At 34.3% G+C, this 13857-nt stretch overlaps 2 protein-coding genes across 3 annotated transcripts; one reads left to right on the top strand and one right to left on the bottom strand.

Moving 5' to 3' along the window:
- The first annotated feature begins 6463 nt into the window (after positions 1–6463).
- Positions 6464–10301, top strand: LOC109008092 (mediator of RNA polymerase II transcription subunit 28-like). Its single transcript, XM_035693433.1, has 4 exons — positions 6464–6552; positions 6651–6830; positions 9736–9848; positions 9996–10301. The coding sequence occupies exons 2-4, from the start codon at positions 6653–6655 to the stop codon at positions 10128–10130; spliced, it is 426 nt and encodes a 141-aa protein (XP_035549326.1). The 5' UTR covers positions 6464–6552; positions 6651–6652; the 3' UTR covers positions 10131–10301.
- Positions 10302–10533: 232 nt separating this feature from the next.
- Positions 10534–12953, bottom strand: LOC109008091 (U1 small nuclear ribonucleoprotein A-like). Of its 2 annotated transcripts, none has more exons than XM_018988065.2 (5): positions 12799–12953; positions 12536–12708; positions 12228–12321; positions 11504–11592; positions 10534–11309 (listed from the first exon to the last, which is right to left on the bottom strand). In XM_018988065.2, the coding sequence occupies exons 1-5, from the start codon at positions 12881–12883 to the stop codon at positions 11025–11027; spliced, it is 726 nt and encodes a 241-aa protein (XP_018843610.1). In that variant the 5' UTR covers positions 12884–12953; the 3' UTR covers positions 10534–11024. The 2 variants fall into 2 exon arrangements, with proteins under 2 accessions (XP_018843610.1, XP_018843609.1); XM_018988064.2 differs by having other exon boundaries at positions 10534–11318; positions 12799–12951.
- Between the last annotated feature and the right edge of the window lie 904 nt (positions 12954–13857).

Raw genomic sequence — 13857 nt, 5'->3', positions numbered from 1 at the left:
AGTAGCGCTCCGTCTTACTTTTGTTGATTATATTTTGAATCTCAGCTTCTTCTCTTTTCTTTTTTAGGAGGTCAAGGTGCTCTTCCAGCGCCTTGTTGTTTTCAAGTTGGCCGAAGTGGCAGGTTTGGTGCGTAGGTAAGCCGACTTCTACCGGGGCGATTGCTTTGCTCTCAAAAGTCAATATGAGTGGTGTTTCGCCTGTTGAGGTCTTCACAGTTGTCCATAGGCCCACAACACCCCTGGGATTTCTTCCACCCATTCTCTTTTCCTGTCCATGAGCTTCTTTTTTAAAATCCCAAGTAAGGATTTGTTTGTTGCCTCTGCCTGACTGTTAGCTTGTGGGTGCCCTGGTGACGAGTACTTGGCTTGGATTCCCAGCTCTTTGCACCATTCTTTGTAATGTTCTGAATCAAACTGCTTTCCATTGTCGGAGATTATACTGTGTCAGATTCCAAACCGGCAGAAAATGTTCTTCCACAGGAATTTGGTGATGGATTTTGTCGTAATGATTGCAAGGGGCTCTACCTCCGCCCATTTTGTGAAATAATTTACAACAACGACTACATGTTTTACCCCTCCCTTCCTTGGCGGGAATGGACCAACCAGATCAATTCTCCATTGAGCGAACGACCATGGGGCGGTGATAGAAAATAACTTCTCGATGGGACAATGTGGGACAAGAGCATAGATATGGCATCTGATGCACTTATTCACAAACTACTTGGTGTATCTAAGGGCATTGGGCTAGTAGTATCCCGTCTTAAGGGCTTTCATAGCCAAAGCCTTTCTGCAGAATGGTTACCGCAGACGTCCTCATATATCTCCGCCAAGATGTACTAGGCTTCCTCAGGTAAGACGCACTTTAACAATGGGGCGGCAAAGCTCTTTTTGTATATGATTCCATCAATCCTGACAAACTGTGATGTGTTCCTCTTTATCTTATATGTTGTTTCTTTCTCCTCAGAGAGTTTTCTTGTGTCCAAGTATTCTAATATTGCCTTGGCCCACTCTGGCTTTGTAGGCCCTACTTAGTTTACCTGTACTTCAATCGCTGGGATCTCTATCACTTTCCTTTATACCTCCCAAGGTAAATTCTCTCTATCCCTCGTAGAGGCAGCTTTGGATAATTGTTAGATTGTTCCATATAAACCACATCTTATTGAAAAATTTAATTCTCACATTAATGTAGAGACTTTTTCTACGATCAAGGTTGTTAAATACCTTTATAAATAAATCTACAAAGGCCATGATTGTGTTGTTTTTAATTTGATTTCTGAACAAATTACTCAAAAGGTAAATGAAATACAACAATTTCAATCTGTTCAATAGATTGCTCCACCTAAAGCGATGTGGAGAATATATAGTTTTACTCTGAATAAAATATATCCATATGTATATAGTTTGCACCTACATATTGAAGATCAACATTTGGTGGCTTTTCGGCTGCATGAAGATCTGGCCATAAACGAGCGAGCCTTAACGAGCCTTAGTTGGACATAAACGAGCGAGCCTTAACGAGCCTTAGTTGAGTCGAGTCTAGTTTTGTTGGGTATGTGTCACTTACTAATCGAGTGGGTATCTGTTTTGACGAGCGAGCTTTTTTTTTTCATGAGTCGAGTTCGATTCGAGTTTAATCGAGCGAGTACCGAGCGGGCTATTGAACATACTGGTTAATTTACAGCCCTAATTTTATCATTACATATGAGCCTTTAAAACTGCATTTTCTCTCAGTTGCGTTCTCAAAATATTATAATTTTTATTAACAAAATCTAACTTCATAATCAATTAGATTATTATTTAATGCAAAATTTTCTTATGTTTTGCAAGGGAATTGGTTACAAGCTACAATGTTTGACAAAGACATAGACTTGTGTGACAACACACTGAATATCTTTCGATGGTACTATGTTAATAATGCATATGTCAAACCCTTAGATCCAAAACATAGGATTGAAACGCATCAATATCAATGGATCTTAAATTCGAGAACTATCATTGAGAAAATTCTCGATGACGATGAAGCATTGAAGCTGCCAGAGTATAACGTTAATCCCTTTAGAGAACTCAACACTTACAAGGACACAATTGTAGAGATAAGTAATTATGTCTTCAGTATTTTTAGCTTTCTTTTCATAATTTTATTTGTTATTCAAATATAAATACTAAAATACAATTGATTAGACCTCTTGGCGGTTGCAATCGACATCAAGCCACCTCAAGACATAAACTTAACATATGGACCAACAACAATTCAGAAAATATATATTATTGATCAGAGGTAAAACAAAAATTAAACTATTTCTAAATTATTATGAACCTTCAGATTTAACTATTTCTTGTATTATTTACACATTAAACCTCGATATGCTTTTGCATGAATCTTGCAACCTCAAAAGCATATGTCTAATAATGTGGGGTCGGTCCGTGCATTCTGAGTGTGTAAAGATTTATGAAATTATTGGAACTAAACTAGTCATTCTTGGAACACATCTTAAGGTTGGCTCTTACAATGATATTTTTACCAAAAAAAATATATTATCGTTTCTTTTATATTATATATTTGCAATCTTTTTGACATGTCTTTCTAATATAGGATTGCCTTTTTCGTCTCGTCCAACAAGCATATTTACAATCAATCATCTCATTCTCGATGCAGTACCATTGCAAAATTGGTAATTAATATTCTTTTGATTACTCTTCGATACATTGCTATTATATAATCTAATTTGACAATTCAATGGCTCTTATATCCTTTTGACCATTTTACGCTAGTATCTATGCTAAATATGATACAGAAATCAAAATTCTAAATAAAAGTAAAGATAGTTGTAATTGATCTGCATCAAATCTTCTATTGCGTGTCTTGCATTGGATGTAACAAAGGAACGTGATACGAACATAAGGAGACATTCATTTCTTATCATTGCAAGCAGATGAGGAATTCACAACTGCGATACGTGTCTTATGTTTGGATTTTAAATTATGGTTAATAAATGCCAAAACTTTAATATATGGCTTGTATTTATTTGAACTCACAATTCTACTATCATTACTTATAGATATCGAGCATATGTGGACTTTATAAACTCACAACTCTATTTTCATTACTTATAACTAGGAGCATGAAGGTACAGGACATGAACTGGCAGCAATTATGTATTTTATGAACCATATTGGCGAGGTAATCAACTCTTCTAATAAAACATTTTGTATTGTCTCATAAAAACATATTCAGTTATACAATTCCATTAATAAAATTGATAAAAATGTTAACTTGCTTCTCTATAACTCTTTTCATGTACAAAATTAATAGATGTATCAAAGATTTGATGCCAATTTATCATAAACATAATTGTTTTATTACATATAAAACAATATGGAATGTATGAATATATCATAAGTAATAATTAGTACATGCAAATCATCCGTGGTAATTAAAAAATAATTTTGATTTTTCTTCTATGTAGAAAAAGAGTTTAGTCTGCATTTATAATATTAATCAATTATGACCAAACATTTTTTTATTTTTTGCTCGAAACCATGATAAACACCATTGGTATTCCTTTTAGTTTCAATACACTGGTTGTATGTTGAAAACTATTTTATAATTCTCATTGAGTCTTGCCATATATGACATTACAACTTAAGAGCCTTAACTTTTTTAACCGGGCTAATTACACTTTACTTACTCGAATTTTTACTCAATTCATAATGTGCTTCCGAAACTAATAATTGCATCAAAGTGGACCCTCGAACTTTCAAAACTTCCTAATCCCCCATTTTGTCTACCAGCAGACTCAAATCTAACAGAAATTCACTATAAAGATGTAATTTTCATCTAATTTATTATAATTGACCATATAAAATATAAAATAATATATGCTATCAGTTAATAATAAATCATTAATCATTAACCATATATAAATTAATAAAGAAAATTATTTAATAATTTATTATTTATTATTAATTGATAGCATATATATTATTTTATATTTTATATGGTCAATGATAATAAATTAGATGAAAATTATATCCTTACAGTGAATGTTATGCACATGAGCAGCATATACAATGAATTTTCGTTAGATTTAACGTCGCTGGTAGACGAAATGAGGGAATTGAGAAGTTTTAAAAGTTTGAGAGTCCACTTTGATATAATTATTAGTTTTGGAGATACATTATGAATTGAATGAAAGTTCGAGAGAGCAAAGTATAATTAACATTTTTTAACCAAACACTATGCTTTTCGGCTTTCTACAACACTTTGTATTTCGCATCTAACAATTCAATTCTAAAAAAAACTCACATTGTTCGAATGAAACTTAAATTCTCAAGAACATAATTCTTCACTTCTTCCCAACCCTTAAGCCATCTAATTTTTAAATGATACAGTGGATTACTTATAAAAAATCAAAAAAAAAAAAAAACAAATTGATATTAATTATTATCAACTGAATCTACACATATGTGATGTTAAGAAAACACGAGCAACAAATATAGATGGGTTTTTAACCAACAACTCCCACAAAATTTTCATAACTATTAAATACTATGATACCTAAATTTCTTGTACCTTTGTTAATACAAATTATGAAAGACATTTACATATATGTTATATATATGCTCCTTTTAGGATAAAAACTATAATTCTGAATCCTATCTGTTGAATTTTTTGTGAAGTTGCATCTCTTTTGAAAAGGAGTGAATGAAAATGTATTCAACATCTTCAATTTCTATTTTTGGCTGTAAATATTATGTTTTGGCTTGTTGGTTTATTTTCTTTCTCAAGTACTAGGTTTTATTTTCCATGCAATGTCAGTCAAACATTGGAAGACTCCATGAAAGGGTCATAATTGATAGAATTCAGAAACAATGGAATGACTTGGGAGCTTATAAGAATATAAATCATTGGTTTCTTAGGTTGCAGATTTTTATCTTTACATATAAATTATCAAAGTTTATGAGAATATAAATTATTGGTTGAATTAGTTCCAGCTTTGTCTCTTGTCATATATATCCTTTTTTTTTTTTTTTTTTATCCTCAATTTCTTTGCATTAATGTTTATTATATCCAGGAGCAGCAATCATTAATATATTCTTCACTTAGGGTTTGATATTTGAGAAGTGTTAAGAATGTTTATAAATAATAATAAAAAATAATAATAATAATAATAGAATATTAAATAGTAGTAAAAAATATATGAAAAGTAATGAATAATAAAAAAATAGATAAAAAGTAATAATAGAATAAATAATAATAGTGAGAGTACTTGAAATATTCTTAGTTGCCAGTTCGTTGACATCATCATGTTGTACTTCTTCGTACAAAATGAAAATTTATCTCTTCCTCGAATTTATTGTTATATCTTTTTGGATTGTTGATTTCCATATTTTCAAATAGATTCAGTAGACATTAGAATCAAAAGTTAAAATTGAAACCTTGAAGCTCTGATGTCGTTAATAAACTAGAATATCTTTTCTTTAAATTTAGTGTTGTATCTTTTCATTGATATTATTTTTTTCCCTAAACTTAAATCTAATTATTCTACCTCTTTACCATATCATTATAATTATAATCTTTTCATGCATCATATTCAATTATTCGTCATGTATCATATTCATCAATCCATTATTTTTAATTGCACCAATCACATTTTATTTATTTGTTTGACATATTATTTCACTATATTTTCTTCCTCGACTAGGGCCTATTACTACTACTAGTGCGTATAGTAAAACGCTTGTTATAAGCGCCTGGTGCAAACGGCGTGTAAACAGGACTCACGTGAAAACTACTCATCCCAAATCCTTCGAATTCAAAATACTACCGGGCTGTGAGAGAGAGCTGATGAGAGAAAGTTGATGAGATAGACAACCCGAACGACCCGATGGCAAGAGATAGAGAGAGTTGATGAGAGAGAGACCGTTGATGAGAGAGAGCTAATGAGAGAGAACATGTGCATTTAGAGAAAAGAAAAAAAAATAATATGCATCTGACATGGTATGGACGACTACACGCTAATTATATTTACGATTGTATATAGAAGAACTCGTGTGTGTATAGATATATTATATTACGATTATTTTAAAACGGTACACCAAAACGTACCAATACTAAAATATTCTCTTTCAATACCTCAAACGAAACGGAATTCAAGACTCTTCTTTGGCTTCGTTTGTTTTTACAGATGAAATGAGTTGAGATGATAAAATATTATTAAAATATATATTTTTAATATTATTTTTATTTTAGAATTTATAAAAATTAAATTATTTATTTTATTTTATGTGAAAATTTAAAAAATTTATAATAATTAAATGAGATGAATTGAAATGAATTGTAAAAACAAACTTAGTTCTCGGAATTTGCCAATTTCAAGTCGACGGCCAAGCCCCGCGTCCGTATTCTATTTCGTACACTTCTCAATCTAAGGTCCATTTTCGGGGGAAAAACCAACGATTGGAAAGACCCAAAAAGACCTTAAATCGGAGCTTTTCATGACCACTTTTGTCTAGGCTTCTCTGAGTCTTTGAAACATAGTTGTCATACAGGCACATTTCTTCTCTCTCTCTCTCTCTCTCGTGTTGTGTCGTGTGTGACTTTGTTGTATTTTTTCCTGATTTTTTTCCCTATCGGTTTTGTTGAATAGAAATGGTGGAGCGACAAGCGGTAGATCAGCCTCACCAGATTGATTCACAACTGCAGTCCTTGCCGCCTCCAAGGGACGACATGATTGCTTGCGTCATGGCATTAGAGGCTGCTTTGCTTCCGTGCTTGCCCGCGAGAGAGCTTCAAGCTATAGATCGTTCTCCGCACCCTTCTCATCAGAGTAAGTAGACCCATTTCCCCACTCTTCTGACTCTTGTTGGTCATTCATGTTTATAGAAACTCATCAAAGAATCCGTTGGTATAGTTCTTTCATCTGTCTTAATTTTAGCTTGGCATAATGGCATTGCTCTTTTTGCGTGACCCGAAGGGCTATTATCTGCACTTCCATTATAAATTTTTTCTTTTTGTGTTGCTGAAAATAGGACAATTTTTCTTCCTTGTGTTTCTTCATAGCGTCAAGCATATATTAGCCTAGGAGTGGTTTTAATTTGATGAGGCTTGGACCTTCCTAGAAGACAGTCTCTGTGCTGGTCTTCTCTGCTAAATTTTGAAGAGACCTGTTGTACAATTTGCGCGAAAAATCTTTTTTTATTTTTTATTCACGACTTAGAAAGCATAATATTGCTGCAGAATGTGGAAGCATTTTGCTGTATCAGTTGTAGAGAAGTCCCCAAAAATTTATAATTTCCAAACATGAATGTGAATAACGTAAGGGTGTGCACCCGTAGGCTTGACTCCTTGAGACTGTGTTTTGCATTCTAGTTTTGGAGTCAAGGAATCACATGATGCTTATAGCGTTATTTTTGGTTATAGAATCCCCGTAAGGTAACAGCCGAAATAGATGTTTTGTTTCAAAAGAGGACTATTTTCTAAATGATTACTCAAACTAAAGATGTAAGACAACGGGGAAGAATTCGAAAGCCGACTTTGGAAAATTTTAGAGAGAGTCAAATCATCAAGGCCTACCTAGAGATGGTTGTCTTGAATACTTAAAATGTTATAGAAGTAATGTCAATCAAATATGAGTGTAGAATTTTTTTTATTTATTTTTTAATTTTAATTTTATTTTTTATTTTATGTCGGGGAGCTTCTCCAAGGCAGGGCCCTTCGGACTCACCCCTGTAGAGTAAACCCCAGTCCCGTGCACCACACTTTCGGAAGTTTCCCTACACGGAACTAATTAAATCACTGGCTTTTCACCAGGGGGTGTGGGCCCAAATGATTGTTTGCACCCATGAAGTGTTGAACCTTGGACCTTGAAGGGAGTGCCCCAAGACCAGCACTTGGGCCAACCCCTTGGGGTTTATGAGTGTAGATATAAAGGAAGTAGTACATCGATCTATTCAATCAGTGCACTTTGTGGTACACTTTTCCAAAATGGTCTTTTTGTGGTTGAACTATTGTGAGGGAGGAGCATAGAATGCTGTAGTTAGGATCAAAGCATTATAATGCAAAACTAATTGAGCTGTTGGAAAATTATAATTTGAGGAAGAAGATTATATTTTGATGTTTTTGAGAAAGGAAATGTAGAAGTGTGAAAGTCTGCAAAACTAAGGATGATCTAATTTAGGGTCTGGAGGTGCGCACCAATTTAGGGTTTTCTGGAATATAAATGATTATTAATGGGATTGTATTGATTCCTTTCTAAGGTATCAATGAGAGCTCAACATAACATTTCCACTCCTGTTGCCAGTTGTATTTTCATCTATTGCTTTGCAGAAGACTCTGTAAAAAAGTTAGGTTATTCTTCGTGGTTAATGGCCAAGAATGTTTTAAGCCATTTAGCTTATAGTAGTTGAGGAGCATTTATCTGTGGGGTAAATGTTCAAGTTGTAACATCTTCTTCTATTTTTGGGTAACTTTTTATTGTCTTTGGTACATTGAGTATTGTTCTTGGAAGGCTAATAATAGGCTTAAGTGATTATTCTGGTATTTAACTGATATTATTTAGAAGGATGGTGTCTGCTAGATGTTGTAGTTTAGTTCAATCATGACATATCTCTCTCACTCTCAAGTTTATTTTTTCATTTGTTATTAATAAAAAAAAATATTCGCAAAAATGTGGCTGGGCATATTAATATTTTTACATAAGTATTTTGATTCCTCTCATTTAATTTTCAGTAGTGAAATCAACAGTTGATGTTCATGTGCACAACCTAAAAGAAATCTCAAAATCATTGGAGATTTTGATAGTCCATCTTTTTTTTTATCTCAAAAACTTTAGTTGGGAGGTGTTCAGTAAGTTGGCTTTGGGTTTGAGGGAGTAAGATATTTAATGTGTTCAAAAGGTTGTTTTTAGGAAACATTTTTTTCATCTAATGGGTGGAAACTTTGTAATGCTAGGGTAGAACCTCTGTTAAGGCTTCAAAGATCCATAATTCCTTTGATGAGGATTTGGTGATGATTACAAATCATTTGTGCAGGGGCTTGCTTTTGCTTAAGTCAGGTGCTTCTTTCCTTGTGCTTGGATAATTTTTTGTCCTGGGAATATGGAGTGTCATTGATGGGTACTTTAGCTTGCTCTGCCCACGAAATAGATATTCCTCCTTTGGGAGATGGAATTGAACTGTCAGTCGCTAATCTACCCCTCCCCACCCTCACCCCTACCCCAACAAAAGAGGGAAAAAATCAGTGATAATCATCTCAAGGGTGAGTGATAGTGAACTAATAGAAAACCTTACATAAAGATTACCTCTTTCATGTCCCAAAATACAAGTGACTGTGGAATTCGTGTACAATGAGCTTGCAGAAAGCCTTTAGTGTTTCTATTTTTCTTGCTACAGAACTTCCCAGTACTCTCTTAGGTTGTGTTTTAGATTTACTCCACTACTATTCAATATTTTATCATTACTTTTCACTACTTTTTATTACTATTCACTCTTATCCAATATTTTATCATTACTTTTTCATTATTATTCACAGATCATTTGAGATCATCTCACTATCCAAACGTAAATTTTATCCTTCTGGTTCCCAAGATCTTGGGGCATTTCCTTTTTCTATTTTATTTTCTCCGGAAATCTTTATGAGGTGTATTTGGATTCTGGAAAGCTTTACTCATTTAAGGGCTCAGTCTGTCTTCACATTTAGTACATGCTAAAAGGTGTCAAATTTGTGACTGACAGTTGATGTGGAAAGGTATGCCAGAGATTTTATGGAGGCTGCCAAGAAGCTTCACCTTAATTTTATTGGCCTGCAACGTGAAGATCAGCCAACAAAGGTTGAAACACTTAGAAAGGTAACTCAAAGGTCGCATTACTTCTCAATAAATAAATAAATATAAGGTATTGCAATGACCATCTGCAGTTGATATTGTATATCCTATCACTGCTCCTGAAATTTACTGTGAACTCGAAGTCTTCATTGCGATTTCTGCTTTTAACAGGAGATTGCTTTGATGGAGGAAGACTTAAGGATAAAGAGTGACATTATCAAGAAGCAAGAGAGACTGATCCAAGGGTGGAGAAAAGATTCGAAAGACCAAGTGGACAAACACAACATCGAGTTGAAGAGGGTGTAGGGTGTATTTTGTAAGCAATAAGCTCGCTATTTTCTGAATTGGAGTCAAATTTCTTGGTGCTGCATGCTCCTGATCACATAGGATTGATACTGCGCTCCCTTTTTTGTAATTTATAAAATGAGAAATACTCTAATCATAAAGTGATTACACATAAATAATCTCACAAACTGATGTGGCTTGATATGATTTGTCATATTGTAAAGTTACTTTTATTGTAAAACATATCCGACATATCACATGAAATCACGTCAGTTTGTAGAATTACTTGTTTAATTTCTTTGTGGCTGTAGTGCTTCAAAATGAGATTAGGACAAAAAATATTTCTTGAATACATAACGGCTACAAATTCCAAGTCTTGCATGGTGCTATGGATGATTGAATGAGAGATAGCAAACTGCAACATTCAGCAAAGGGAATGGAATTGAGTTGCCTCAAATGGACCGATGCAAAGTGCCATCTGTGGAACTCATTCAAGCAAAACTCATTCCAATGTTGTACAAACAGATTTTGGCTTGTAAATTGCAGCATTGAGATTGAGAAAGCTACAATTTCAGCTAAGATGATTGAGAGATTCAAGTTTGTGGGATACACAGGGCAACAATAGTAAACCTAGTAACAGTTTCTGAGCTCATCGAATAACATAAAAGAAACTTTAGGCAGGTTGACCAAGAAGCAGTCTGATAAGCTACTTAATTCTTCTCAAATGGGGCGAAAAGACCATAACTGATATTACAACTGCTACAATACATGCTCTCACTTCTAACGGCTACTTTGGATTGAGAATGTAACAAAGCAACAAAAAAGCATACGAGAATATATGACAACTCATTCAGCTGGTGACATCTAGTTGAAGATGCAATTGCAACCTTGCATAGGTGATCAGAACCCATTCGTCTATTTCTTTGCATAGGTGATCAACATAGGGTTCTGTTGGGTTATCTTGAAACCTTGGAGTGCCTGCATTGCTGCCGTTGATTGCATCTCATCTCCATACTCCACAAAGGCAATCCCTGGCTTTGTTTCCACCATTCTAACTTCCTTAAAACCAGTATATTGGTAGAAGAGCATTTGAAGCATCATGGGAGTTGTCTCATGTGGAAGATTCTGCACGAACAGAATGTTATTTGGTGGAGCAGGTCCCTCTGGTAGCATAGGCTTTCCACTGCCCGGATAAGGTAGCTGAGAGAGCTGAACGAACATAGTAAGGTTTGCATAAAGAAAATTAAGTAAAGACTAGGAAATTGCACGCCCATCAGACTGCATCTAAGCACAGGCATTTCCAATGTTTAATAAAATCCTAGTTTCGGAAACCGTATCTAGCGATGAATTCAGAATTGATGCCCAAAATTTAAGAAAACATGCTTAGTACTTACAGCAGGTGTTGCACCGTAAGCACCGGCATAAGCAGGATTCAAACCCATTCCAGCTTGATTAGCATCATGTTGCTCTTTCTTCTTCTTTCCTGGTTAATTGGATGCATTTAAAACTTTTTAAAAGACAAACCGGTAATAAAAAATCAGCAGTACCCCTTTAACTTTAACTTTGGAACGCATGATATAGAACGTGGATCCTCCTAAACACATACTGAAGCCATCTTCCAAACAGCACATGAATTTCATTTATTTCTAATAGCTACAAGTTAAAACCTAGGAAAGTTCAACTAACGTGCAAAGAATGGATGCTTGTCTGATTAAAAACAAAACTTAAAACTATAAATAAACAAAAATAAGTTAATATATAAAGCCCTAGTTCATCCTACTTATGGAGTTTTCAAATCACCATAGCTATATCACATCATATCCACATCCCGAATCTACATCAATGACAAAATCTTCTACGAACTTCCAAGTTAAAAAGTCAATACCAACATCAAGTTCTAAAATGGTCAGGATACTGAATTGAATCCCACAAAACCCAAACATCGTTTCACGCCTAAGAGAAAAAGAGAAGATGAGAAACACGATACAACCATGCATACATACACTCATGAAATATGCTGAAGAAAACTTTTCGACGGTTAAAGAGTTCCAACTGTACGAGTAGAAAGAAAAAAAGGTTTCAGGAGACATGAGAACAGAGAAGAGGGAAGTGTTTTACCCTTATCGTCATGCCTCTTACGTCTTTCCCGTGGAACGAAAGTACCATCACCCTTGGCAATTATATCTGATTTTGTCTTTGCATATTGTATTCTCTGTGTTAATTACACAATATCCATCAAATTTGATTGTTAACAAAAGAAACAAATTCAAGTGCAACGGAAGTTGGAAAAAAGAGTGAGAGAAAAGCAATGCAGGCAACTTTATGCTGAGGGGATTGAGAAAAAAGAGTAAACACAAAATATTGAAAGCGAGAAAGGAAAAAAAAAAAAAAATGGGGATTGAGAAATCAATGGAAACGAATTGTACCATGGGCTTGTCGTAGAAAGGGAAGCCCTGCATTTGGCGAAGGGCATTGGAGGCGGAGGAGACGTCCTCGAAGACCACCCACGCTTGACCTTTGTGCTTCAGTGTCTTGAACGCCAGCACTTCCAGTATCTTCCCGAACTGCGAGAACACAGCGAGCAGCGACTTCTTCAACTCTGCCATTTAAAATTCAAAATTGAAAAAAAAAAAAACAAGATTCGAAATAGAAAGATGTGGAGGGAGATTGAGAGTGCATGTCTCAGTACCTTCAAGCTTGATTTTCTCGTTGAGATTGTTGATGTATATAGTCACGTTGGGAGGGACCTCAGTGCCCGTAGTAGCCTCTGCCATTGAAGGGGGGAAGGTGCAGGGCTTTGAGGGTTTCGCTATTCCTGTACAGATTAACGATCGGAAAGATTACCCTAAACAGTGCCCGCAGGCTGAGACCGTTTCCATATGGGCTTGGAAGTTTTTTCAGTGGGCCGAAATGGAACAACTCATACCTCATATCAGTAGATGCTCAATTGATAGGCTCAGCCCCATAAGGGCCCAAATGATAAAACTTCTCCAAATCAGATCACATAGAGGATGTGTGATTTTTTTTTTTTTTTTGTTAAAACAATTATTAATCACACACGATTATTTAGGCTCTACACTAAAATATAAATCACACATAAAATCTGGTTTGAGAGTGATTGACCAATCTAGTTCCTCAAAACTCTAATTGGCTTTGCTGATAGATTGATCTTGATTGTTATAAAAGAAACAATTATGCTATGTATTACGCTATTATTAGGTTAATGCATCAACTATTACTTTAAAGAAATCATTTCAGTAATTAATGAGTAATGCTGCATTAGCATAATAAGATAAAATTCAGACAATACTATAATATATAATTTTTTAAAATAAGAATTAATAATTTCGTTCTAGAAATGATAATTACAATTTTAGATTGAGTAAGGCTGCGTTTGGATGTTGACTTAAGTCCAGTTGAGTTGAATTTTTTATGAACAGTAGTGAGTTGAGTAGTGAATGAAGTTATGTGGGGCTCATTTAAACTGAGTTTAAAGTGTGCTTATATGTTAAGATGAATTTAATATTTTTTATGAGAAATTGAAAAAAGTCGTGGATCCCACATATAAAGATGTTTTAAGTTGAAAAAAGTTATGGGTCTCACATATAAGAAAGTTTTGAGTTTGGATGAGTTTAGTAATTTGAGAATTAGATGTTTAGATGTTAGGCTCAATTTAAAGTTAGATTGAGCTCAGCTTAGTTTAGAAATCAAATACAGCCTAAATCTAAATAATTGAATAAATTTGTAA

This window comes from Juglans regia, chromosome 8 (assembly GCF_001411555.2).
Source record: "Juglans regia cultivar Chandler chromosome 8, Walnut 2.0, whole genome shotgun sequence".
In the NCBI taxonomy this organism is placed as follows: domain Eukaryota; kingdom Viridiplantae; phylum Streptophyta; class Magnoliopsida; order Fagales; family Juglandaceae; genus Juglans; species Juglans regia.
The sequence above is the reverse complement of the archived record's forward strand: the minus strand, read 5'-3'. Positions and strand labels throughout refer to the sequence as shown.

Bases quoted from the DNA above. Each gene is read 5' to 3' on its own strand.
- LOC109008092 (XM_035693433.1), top strand. From the start codon at position 6,653: ATGGTGGAGCGACAAGCGGTAGATCAGCCTCACCAGATTGATTCACAA. The intron at 6,831-9,735 runs GTAAGTAGACCC...TGTGACTGACAG, and splicing joins TCCGCACCCTTCTCATCAGA to TTGATGTGGAAAGGTATGCC. The intron at 9,849-9,995 runs GTAACTCAAAGG...TGCTTTTAACAG, and splicing joins AGGTTGAAACACTTAGAAAG to GAGATTGCTTTGATGGAGGA.
- LOC109008091 (XM_018988064.2), bottom strand. From the start codon at position 12,883: ATGGCAGAGGCTACTACGGGCACTGAGGTCCCTCCCAACGTGACTATA. The intron at 12,322-12,535 runs GTACAATTCGTT...TAATTAACACAG, and splicing joins CTTTCTACGACAAGCCCATG to AGAATACAATATGCAAAGAC. The intron at 11,593-12,227 runs GTAAAACACTTC...CCAATTAACCAG, and splicing joins TAAGAGGCATGACGATAAGG to GAAAGAAGAAGAAAGAGCAA.